This window comes from Salmo salar, chromosome ssa20 (genome assembly GCF_905237065.1).
Source record: "Salmo salar chromosome ssa20, Ssal_v3.1, whole genome shotgun sequence".
Taxonomy (NCBI): Eukaryota; Metazoa; Chordata; class Actinopteri; order Salmoniformes; family Salmonidae; genus Salmo; species Salmo salar.
Genome location: NC_059461.1, coordinates 95,870,665 through 95,881,292, shown reverse-complemented (window position 1 = coordinate 95,881,292; position 10,628 = coordinate 95,870,665). Strand labels below are relative to the sequence as shown.

Below are 10,628 nucleotides of genomic sequence, written 5' to 3'. Positions count from 1 at the left end.
AGCTTTATTTTGATGTATTGCACTTGTGATTTCATGAAAGTTTAATATTTATAGTAATTTAATTTGAATTTGGCACTCTGCATTTTCACCGGAAGTCGTCGAGGTGGGACGCTAGTTTTAAACAATGCCACTTTAATAATGTTTACATATCTTACATTACTCATATCACATGTATATAATGTATTTTATACCATCTGTTGCATCTTCCTTATGCCGCTCGGCCATCGCTCATCCATATATTTATATGTACATATTCTCATTCACCCCTTTAGATTTGTGTGTATTAGGTAGTTGTTGGGGAATTGTTAGATTACTTGTTAAATATTGCTGCACTGTCGGAACTAGAAGCACAAGCATTTCGCTACATTTCGCTAGACTGGGGCGAAGGTTCATCTTCCAACTGGACAACATCCCTAAGCACACAGCCAAGACAATGCAGGAGTGGCTTCGGGACAAGTCTATGAATGTCCTTGAGTGGCCCAGCTAGAGCTCAGACATCTCTGGAGAGACCTGAAAATAGCTCTGCAGCGACACTCCCCGCAGAATGTGAGAAACTCCCCAAATACAGGTGTACCAACCTTGTATAGTCATACCCAAGAAGACTCGAGGCTGTAATCGCTGTGAAAGGTGCTTCAAAAAAGTACTGAGAAAAGGGTCTGAATACTTATGTAAATGTGATATATCAGTTGTATTTTTTTTTATTATTTAAAAAAATAATCTAAAAACCTATTTGCTTTGTCTTTATGGGGTGTTGTGCGTAGATTAAGGGTGAAAAAAATGTCATCCATTTTAGAATAAGGCTGTAATGTAACAAAATGTGGAAAAGTCAAGGGGTCTGAATGCTTTACCAAGGCAGTGTGTGTGTGTGTGTGTGTGTGTGTGTGTGTGTGTGTGTGTGTGTGTGTGTGTGTGTGTGTGTGTGTGTGTGTGTGTGTGTGTGTGTGTATGTATATATGTGTATGTATATATGTGTATGTATGTATATATGGCTATCCCCAAGTCGTTATTTTTTTCTTGAGCTTTATGTTATTTGCCTCATGACTCCTTTGAGCTTTATGAACTATGAACTATGAACTTGCTTGTTTACCCAACCGTGGGACAGACTATTTTTGTTCCCACACGGAACTCTGACTTTCTATTGGTTACACACTCTTGGTCTCCCGTCCTGTTTTAAATACCGCGACTTCGTATTCATGTTACCTGATGAAATTGCTGTACAATATAATCTTGTTGCCATCTGATGCACATTCAGATGTCATAAATTAACACTGCAGAGCTGAATTTGTCTTGCTAGGTGACCTAAACTGGGACATGCTTAAACCACCTGACCAAGTCCTAAAGCAATGGGACTCCCTAACTCTTTCTCAGATTATCACCGATCCCACAAGGTATGACTCCAAACACCCAGAAAAGGCTACTCTCCTTGATGTTATCCTCACAAATAATCCTGATAGGTACCAGTCTGGTGTTTTCTGTAATGACCTTAGTGATCACTGTTTTACAGCCTGTGTTCGTAATGGCTGCTCAGTGAAACGACCTGTCCTGATTTGTCATAGACGCTTACTAAAAAACTTTAATGAGCAAGTCTTCCTTCATGAACTGGCCTCTGTTAAATGGTATAGAATCAGCTTGATCCCCTCTGTTAAATGGTATAGAATCAGCTTGATCCCCTCTGTTCAAGATGCTTCGACATTATTTTTTAAAAATATTTTCAGTGGTATTGTTAACTCCCATAAAGAAAAATATAATTGAAAACAGGTTCAGCTCTTGCTTCGACCGTGATCTGGCAGAGTTACTCCACCTCAAGAATTTAATTTGGCGCACGGCTCAGCACACGCGTACTCAGGCTGACAGGCATATGAGAAATAAATGTACTCGGGCTATCCAGTGGGGCCAAAGTTAGTTACTTTAAGGAGCAGTTCTCTCTCTGTGGGTTTAACCCCAAGAAGTTCTGGAAAATGGTTAAAGACATGGAGAATAAATCCTCCTCCTAACCAGTAGAAACTGGTGCATAGCGTGGGCTAACCAGTAGAAACTGGTGCATAGTGTGGGCTAACCAGTAGAAACTGGTGCATAACGTGGGCTAACCAGTAGAAACTGGTGCATAGCGTGGGCTAACCAGTAGAAACTGGTGCATAGCGTGGGCTAACCAGTAGAAACTGGTGCATAGCGTGGGCTAACCAGTAGAAACTGGTGCATAGTGTGGGCTAACCAGTAGAAACTGGTGCATAGCGTGGGCTATCCAGTAGAAACTGGTGCATAGCGTGGGCTAACCAGTAAAAACTTGTGTGTATGTATAGTTGGGTCTGTCTGGTCAGATATATAGAGGTCTGTGTTTCTGTCTGGTCAGATATATAGAGGTCTGTGTTTCTGTCTGGTCAGATATATATAGGCCTGTCTGGTCAGGTATATAGAGGTCTGTCTTTCTGTCTGGTCAGGTATATAGAGGCCTGTCTGGTCAGATATATAGAGGTCTGTGTTTCTGTCTGGTCAGATATATATAGGCCTGTCTGGTCAGGTATATAGAGGTCTGTCTTTCTGTCTGGTCAGGTATATAGAGGCCTGTCTGGTCAGATATATAGAGGTCTGTGTTTCTGTCTGGTCAGATATACAGAGGCCTGTCTGGTCAGATATATAGAGGTCTGTCTGGTCAGGGATATAGAGGTCTGTCTGGTCAGGGATATAGAGGTCTGTCTGGTCAGATATATAGAGGTCTGTCTGGTCAGGTATATAGAGGTCTGTCTGGTCAGATATATAGAGGTGTGTGCTTCTGTCTGGTCAGATATATAGTGGCCTGTCTTTCTGTCTGGTCAGGTATATAGAGGTCTGTCTGGTCAGATATATAGAGGTCTGTGTTTCTGTCTGGTCAGACATATAGTGGCCTGTCTTTCTGTCTGGTCAGGTATATAGAGGCCTGTCTGGTCAGATATGTAGAGGCCTGTCTGGTCAGATATATAGAGGTCTGTCTGGTCAGGTATAGAGAGGTCTGTCTTTCTGTCTGGTCAGGTATATAGAGGTCTGTCTGGTCAGATATATAGAGGCCTGTCTGGTCAGATATATAGAGGCCTGTCTGGTCAGATATATAGAGGTCTGTCTTTCTGTCAGGTCAGGTATATAGAGGTCTGTCTGGTCAGATATATAGAGGTCTGTCTGGTCAGATATATAGAGGTCTGTCTGGTCAGATATATAGAGGCCTGTCTGGTCAGATATATAGAGGTCTGTCTGGTCAGATATATAGAGGTCTCTCTCTCGCTCTGCGAATATGAAAACGCATCTGGAAGAACAATGATAATGTTGTAACTAAACTGATAATGTATTAGACTACATATTTAATACACTACATCCATTTAAAATCACCATAATTGTAAAAGTGTTATAACTTTACAATCATGAATAAAGACTCACAGAAGCGTTGAAGGGTGAGTGTGAGTGTGTGTGTGTGTGTGTGTGTGTGCGTGCGTGCGTGTGTGTGTGTGTGTGTATGCTTAGTCTAATACACTGAAAACAAACTTAAAATTACCCAAAAACAATTTAGTCCAATCAATGTTGCTTAATATCACGTGGCTGTCCATGGTGGGGATTTCTCTGTGTGTGTCCAGAGTTTCACAGTATACACTCACAGCAGAGTTTATGTCTGAGTTAACCAAATACAGATGTCCTCTCTGCCCAATGATCTCAAAGTCTGCCTGTTTCCACCCCCCGCTCCGATTGGTTGAGGAGAAATCTGTGAGAATTTGAGGAGAAAATACGCCCCTCTCCCCCACCACTTAGGATCCCAATTCCACTACTCTCTGCCTTCTGCTTTTTTTTACCCATCGGTAACAATGGCTTCAGCCCATGACAGAGCTGTACTTCAGGCTATCTTTAACCCCACCTGCCCGTCTGGAGACGTCCCTGGATTAAACCAAGAGGAGGAACTGATAGATGATGGTAAAGACCTTTTATTCCAATGGATTTATCATGTGTGTTAGCGGTTATCGTGTGTGTTAGCGGTTATCATGTGTGTTAGCGGTTATCATGTGTGTTAGCAGTTATCATGTGTGTTAGTAGTTATCATGTGTGTTAGCGGTTATCATGTGTGTTAGCAGTTATCATGTGTGTTAGCGGTTATCATGTGTGTTAGTAGTTATCATGTGTGTTAGCAGTTATCATGTGTGTTAGTAGTTATCATGTGTGTTAGCGGTTATCATGTGTGTTAGCAGTTATCATGTGTGTTAGCGGTTATCATGTGTGTTAGTAGTTATCATGTGTGTTAGCAGTTATCATGTGTGTTAGCGGTTATCATGTGTGTTAGCAGTTATCGTGTGTGTTAGCGGTTATCGTGTGTGTTAGCAGTTATCGTGTGTGTTAGCAGTTATCATGTGTGTTAGCAGTTATCATGTGTGTTAGCAGTTATCATGTGTGTTAGTAGTTATCATGTGTTAGTAGTTATCATGTGTGTTAGCAGTTATCATGTGTTAGCAGTTATCGTGTGTGTTAGCAGTTATCGTGTGTGTTAGCAGTTATCATGTGTGTTAGCAGTTATCATGTGTGTAAGTAGTTATCATGTGTTAGCAGTTATCATGTGTGTTAGCAGTTATCATGTGTGTTAGCAGTTATCATGTGTGTTAGCGGTTATCATGTGTGTTAGCAGTTATCATGTGTGTTAGCAGTTATCATGTGTGTTAGCAGTTATCATGTGTGTTAGCAGTTATCATGTGTTAGCGGTTATCGTGTGTGTTAGCAGTTATCATGTGTGTTAGCGGTTATCATGTGTGTTAGTAGTTATCATGTGTGTTAGTAGTTATCATGTGTGTTAGCAGTTATCATGTGTGTTAGCAGTTATCATGTGTTAGCAGTTATCATGTGTTAGCAGTTATCATGTGTGTTAGCAGTTATCATGTGTGTTAGCAGTTATCATGTGTGTTAGCAGTTATCATGTGTGTTAGTAGTTATCATGTGTGTTAGTAGTTATCATGTGTGTTAGCAGTTATCATGTGTGTTAGCAGTTATCATGTGTTAGCGGTTATCGTGTGTTAGCGGTTATCGTGTGTGTTAGCAGTTATCATGTGTGTTAGCGGTTATCATGTGTGTTAGTAGTTATCATGTGTGTTAGTAGTTATCATGTGTGTTAGCAGTTATCATGTGTGTTAGCAGTTATCATGTGTGTTAGCAGTTATCATGTGTTAGCAGTTATCGTGTGTGTAAGTAGTTATCGTGTGTGTTAGCGGTTATCATGTGTGTAAGTAGTTATCATGTGTGTTAGTAGTTATCATGTGTGTTAGCAGTTATCATGTGTGTTAGCGGTTATCATGTGTGTTAGCAGTTATCATGTGTGTTAGCAGTTATCATGTGTGTTAGCAGTTATCATGTGTGTTAGCAGTTATCATGTGTGTAAGTAGTTATCATGTGTGTTAGCAGTTATCATGTGTGTTAGCGGTTATCGTGTGTGTTAGCAGTTATCATGTGTGTAAGTAGTTATCATGTGTGTTAGCAGTTATCATGTGTTAGCAGTTATCGTGTGTGTAAGTAGTTATCGTGTGTGTTAGCGGTTATCATGTGTGTAAGTAGTTATCATGTGTGTTAGTAGTTATCATGTGTGTTAGCAGTTATCATGTGTGTTAGCGGTTATCATGTGTGTTAGCAGTTATCATGTGTGTTAGCAGTTATCATGTGTGTTAGCAGTTATCATGTGTGTTAGCAGTTATCATGTGTGTAAGTAGTTATCATGTGTGTTAGCAGTTATCATGTGTGTTAGCGGTTATCGTGTGTGTTAGCAGTTATCATGTGTGTAAGTAGTTATCATGTGTGTTAGCAGTTATCATGTGTGTTAGCAGTTATCATGTGTGTTAGCAGTTATCATGTGTGTTAGCAGTTATCATGTGTGTAAGCAGTTATCATGTGTGTTAGCAGTTATCATGTGTGTTAGCGGTTATCGTGTGTGTTAGCAGTTATCATGTGTGTTAGTAGTTATCATGTGTGTTAGCAGTTATCGTGTGTGTAAGTAGTTATCATGTGTGTAAGTAGTTATCATGTGTGTTAGCAGTTATCATGTGTGTTAGCAGTTATCGTGTGTGTAAGTAGTTATCGTGTGTGTAAGTAGTTATCATGTGTGTTAGCGGTTATCGTGTGTGTTGGTGGTTGATGTGTGCTGTTTCATGTTCATCATTTTGTAACATATGTGGTTTATTCTGACTCCAGAGCATCTATATCCTCTTAAAGTCATTTCAAAACTGGATTACTCCTGTGTGTATGAACGTCTGGTGACATCAATGTTGTTGTTCAGTCTTCTATACCATAACACCTGTCATCCCATTAAAACAGTGTTTATCTGTCTCCTCCAGACAGTGGCTTTGAGGTGGGGCTGCTACAGCAGGTCAAAGACCTGGAGATGGAGGGGGTCACAGCAGCAGAGGCTGGGGATCTACCCACAGCCCTGGAACGGTTCAGCCAGGCCATAGACACACTGCCGCAGAGAGCTTCTGGCTATAACAACAGGGCCCAGACCAGACGACTCCAGGAGGACACAGAAGGTAAATCTACAACACTACACCAAAGTAGGCCGCTAAGGCCACCTATACAATTATTAATATTGCAAAAGTATTCACCCCCTTGGCATTTTTTCTATTTTGTTTTTGTCACGTCCTGACCATAGTAAGTTGTTATTTTCTATGGTAGAGTAGGTCAGGGTGTGACAGGAGGTGTGTGTCTGTTTTTCTATTTCTATGTTCAGTTTCTAGTTTTGGATTTCTATGTTGGTATTTGTTTGCCATGACCTCTTATGCCAGCCCCACGCATCAGGCCTCCAGTGCGCCTGCCCAGTCCGGGGTGTCCTGTTCCTGCTCTTCGCACTCTCCCTCCAGTGCGCATCCATAACCCGGTACAGCCAGTGCCTGCTGTGAGCACTCGGCCCTCAGTGCGCCTCCATAGCCCAGTACGTCCTGTGCCTGCTCCTTGCACTTGCTCTGAGGTGCGTGTTACTAGTCTGGCACCTCCTATGCCAGCCCCACACATCAGGCCTCCAGTGCGCCTGCCCAGTCCGGAGCCTCCAGCGACGCTCCTCAGCCCGGAGCCTCCATCGACGCTCCTCAGCCCGGAGCCTCCAGCGACGCTCCTCAGCCCGGAGCCTTCAGCGGAGGTCTACGGCCCAGAGCCTTCAGCGGTGGTCTGCGGCCCAGAGCCTTCAGCGGTGGTCTGCAACCCAGAGCCTTCAGCGGTGGTCTGCAGCCCAGAGCCTTCAGCGGCGGTCTGCAGCCCAGAGTCTTCAGCGGCGGTCTGCAGCCCAGAGTCTTCAGCGGCGGTTGGCGGTCCGAAGCCTCCGGCGATGATCCATGGTCTGGTTCCTCCGGACATACAGAAGCGGGGGGATCAGTGGACGGTGGGGGTACTACGCCCGGAACCAGAGCCGCCGCCTCAGACATTAGTCACCCACCCTACCCACCCGTTGTGTTTTGTGGGGGGGGGGGTGTTGTTGTTTAGGGGGGTTTTGTTGTTGTTTTGTAGGTGTCCGCACCTTTGAGGGGGGGTACTGTCACGTCCTGACCATAGTAAGTTGTTATTTTCTATGGTAGAGTAGGTCAGGGCATGACAGGGGGTGTGTGTCTGTTTTTCTATTTCTATGTTCAGTTTCTAGTTTTGGATTTCTATGTTGGTTTTTGTTTGGCATGACCTCCAATTAGAGGCAGCCGGTTGACGTTGTCTCTAATTGGAGGTCCTATTTAAGTTGATGTTTGTCCCACCTGTTTTTGTGGGTGATTATATTTTGTGAATGTCTTTGTTCCTCCTGCGTGACGGTTTGTGTTTTTTGTGTTTCAAGAAATGTATGTATTGCATTCAGTTTCACGATTGAAATAAAGATGTGGAACTACGAACACACTGCATCTTGGTCCACTCCTTCTAACAGCCGTGACAGTTTTCTTACAACCTGGAATTAATTAGATTTTTGGGGGGTTTGTATCATTTGATTTACACAACATGCCTACCACTTTGAAGAGGCAAAATATTTTTTGTTGTGAAACAAACAATAAATCAGACAAAAAAACTGAACTTGAGCATGCATAACTATTCATCCCAACCAAAGTCAATACTTTGTAGAGCCAACTTTTGCAGCAATTACAGCTGCAAGTCTTTTGGGGTATGTCTCTACAAGCTTGGCACATCTAGCCACTGGGATTTTATCCCATTCTTAAAGGCAAAACTGCTCCAGCTCCTTCAAGTTGGATGGGTTCCGCTGGTGTACAGCAATCTTTAAGTCAAACCACAGATTCTCAATTGGATTGAGGTCTGGGCTTTGACTAGGCCATTCCAAGACATTTAAATGTTTCCCCTTAAACCACTCGAGTGTTGCTTTAGCAGTATGTTTAGGGTCATTGTCCTGCTGGAAGGTGAACCTCCATCCCAGTCTCAAATCTCTGGAAGACTGAAACAGGTTTCCCTCAAGAATTTCGCTGTATTTAGCACCATCCATCATTTCTTCAATTCTGACCAGTTTCCCAGTCCCTGCCGATGGAAAAACATCTCCACAGCATGATGCTGCCACCACCATGCTTCACTGTGGGGATGGCGTTCTTGGGGTGATGAAGGGTGTAGGGTTTGCGCCAGACATAGCATTTTCCTTGATGGCCAAAAAGCTAAATTTTGACCAGAGTACCTGACCAGAGTACCTTCTTCCATATGTTTGGGGAGTCTCCCACATGCCTTTTGGCAAACAACAAACATGTTTACTTATTTTCTTCTGGCCACTCTTCCGTAAAGCCCAGCTCTGTGGAGTGTACGGTTAAAGTGGTCCTATGGACAGATATTCCAATCTCTGCTGTGGAGCTTTGCAGTTCCTTCAGGGTTATCTTTGGTCTCTTTGTTGCCTCTCTGATTAATTCCCTCCTTGCCTGGTCCATGAGTTTTGGTGGGCAGCCCTCTCTTGGCAGGTTTGTTGTGGTGCCACATTTTTTCACATTTTTAATAATGGATTTAATGGTGCTCTGTGGGATGTTCAAAGTTTCTGATATTTTTTTATAACCCAACCCTGATCTGTACTTCTCCACAACTTTGTCCCTGACCTGTTTGGAGAGCTCCCTGGTCTTCATTGTGCCGCTTGCTTGGTGGTGCCCCTTGCTTAGTGGTGTTGCAGACACTGGGGCCCTTCAGAACAGGTGTATATATACTGAGATCATGTGACAGATCATGTGACACTTAAATAAAGTCCACCTGTGTGCAATCTAACTAATTATGTGAGTTCTGAAAGTAATTGGTTGCACCAGATCTTATTTAGGTGCTTCAAGGGGTGAATACATATGCACGCAACACTTTCCGTTTTTTTAGCTTATCTTTATCTATAGGTTCTACAGTGGGGGAAAAAGTATTTGATCCCCTGCTGATTTTGTAAGTTTGCCCACTGACAAAGAAATGATCAGTCTATAATTTTAATGGTAGATTTATTTGAACTGTGAGAGACAGAATAACAACAACAAAAATCCAGAAAAACGCATGTCAAAAATGTTATAAATTGATTTGCTTCTGTATTCCCCCAGGAGCCCTAGAGGACCTGGAGCTTATCTTTATCTGTGGGTTCTGTATTCCCCCAGGAGCCCTAGAGGACCTGGAGCGTGCCATTGCTCTGAGTGGGGGTGTAGGGCGTACAGCGTGTCAGGCTCTGGTCCAGAGAGGCCTGCTGCTGAGGCTGGCCTGCCAGGATGATAAGGCCCGGGAGGACTTCGAGAGGGCAGCCGTCCTGGGCAGTGAGTTCGCCCGGCAACAGGTAGTGGTTCTGAACCCATACGCTGCCCTCTGCAACCGCATGCTGACAGAGGTCATCAACAAGCTACGCAACCCGGAGGTGTCAGAGACACAGTAGTCAAAGGACAAGGCTTACCACCCTAACACTGGCAAACCAAATACATTTGTATCACTTGTGCATGCATTAAATGTTGTCTTGAGAAATTAATTAATAAACGTTTACGTTGTATTGAAGGTGAAAGATTTTATTGAGTTATCCTGAGTCATTCTGTGGAATTCAATCAATCAAATGTATTTATAAAGCCCTTTTTACATTAGCTGATGTCACAAAGTGCTGTACAGAAACCCAGCCTAGAACCTCAAACTGCAAGCAATGCAGATGTAGAGGCACGGTGGCTAGGAAAAACTCCCTAGAAAGGCTGGAACCTAGGAAGAAACCTAGAGAGGAACCAGACTCTGAGGGGTGGCCAGTCCTCTTCTGGCTGTGCTGGTTGGGGATTATGAGAGTAAATAGCCATTAAGGCCAAATTGTTCTTCAAGATGTTCAAACGTTCATAGATGACCAGCAGGGTCAAATAATAATCACAGTGGTTGTAGAGGGTGCACCAGGTCAGTACCTCAGGAGTAAATGTGAGCTAGCTTTTCATAGCCGAGCATTCAGAGGTCGACACAGCAGGTGCGGTGGAGAGAGAGAGAGAGTCAAAACCTGTTGAGTATGTTTGCTGCAGCAATAGTGACTGTTAGGCACATATGGTATTGTAGACTGAGCTGTGGAGAGGTTTAAAATGCTTTCCAGATAGATAAATCATGTTATCTCCAACTGGCTGTGAAGGGAAAGTGCATGGCATTGTTATCCCTCATGTGATCACCATGTGGTCCAATAAGTGTCTGGAATGGAAGGGCAGATGCTTGGCGAA

At 43.3% G+C, this 10,628-nt stretch overlaps 1 protein-coding gene across 2 annotated transcripts; it reads left to right on the top strand.

Moving 5' to 3' along the window:
• Nucleotides 1-3,631: 3,631 nt before the first annotated feature.
• ttc36 (tetratricopeptide repeat domain 36) lies at nucleotides 3,632-9,945 on the top strand. Of its 2 annotated transcripts, none has more exons than XM_014163720.2 (3): nucleotides 3,632-3,930; nucleotides 6,324-6,512; nucleotides 9,561-9,945. In XM_014163720.2, the coding sequence occupies exons 1-3, from the start codon at nucleotides 3,825-3,827 to the stop codon at nucleotides 9,827-9,829; spliced, it is 564 nt and encodes a 187-aa protein (XP_014019195.2). In that variant the 5' UTR covers nucleotides 3,632-3,824; the 3' UTR covers nucleotides 9,830-9,945. The 2 variants fall into 2 exon arrangements, with proteins under 2 accessions (XP_014019195.2, XP_045560134.1); XM_045704178.1 differs by having other exon boundaries at nucleotides 9,507-9,945.
• The last annotated feature ends 683 nt before the right edge of the window (nucleotides 9,946-10,628 follow it).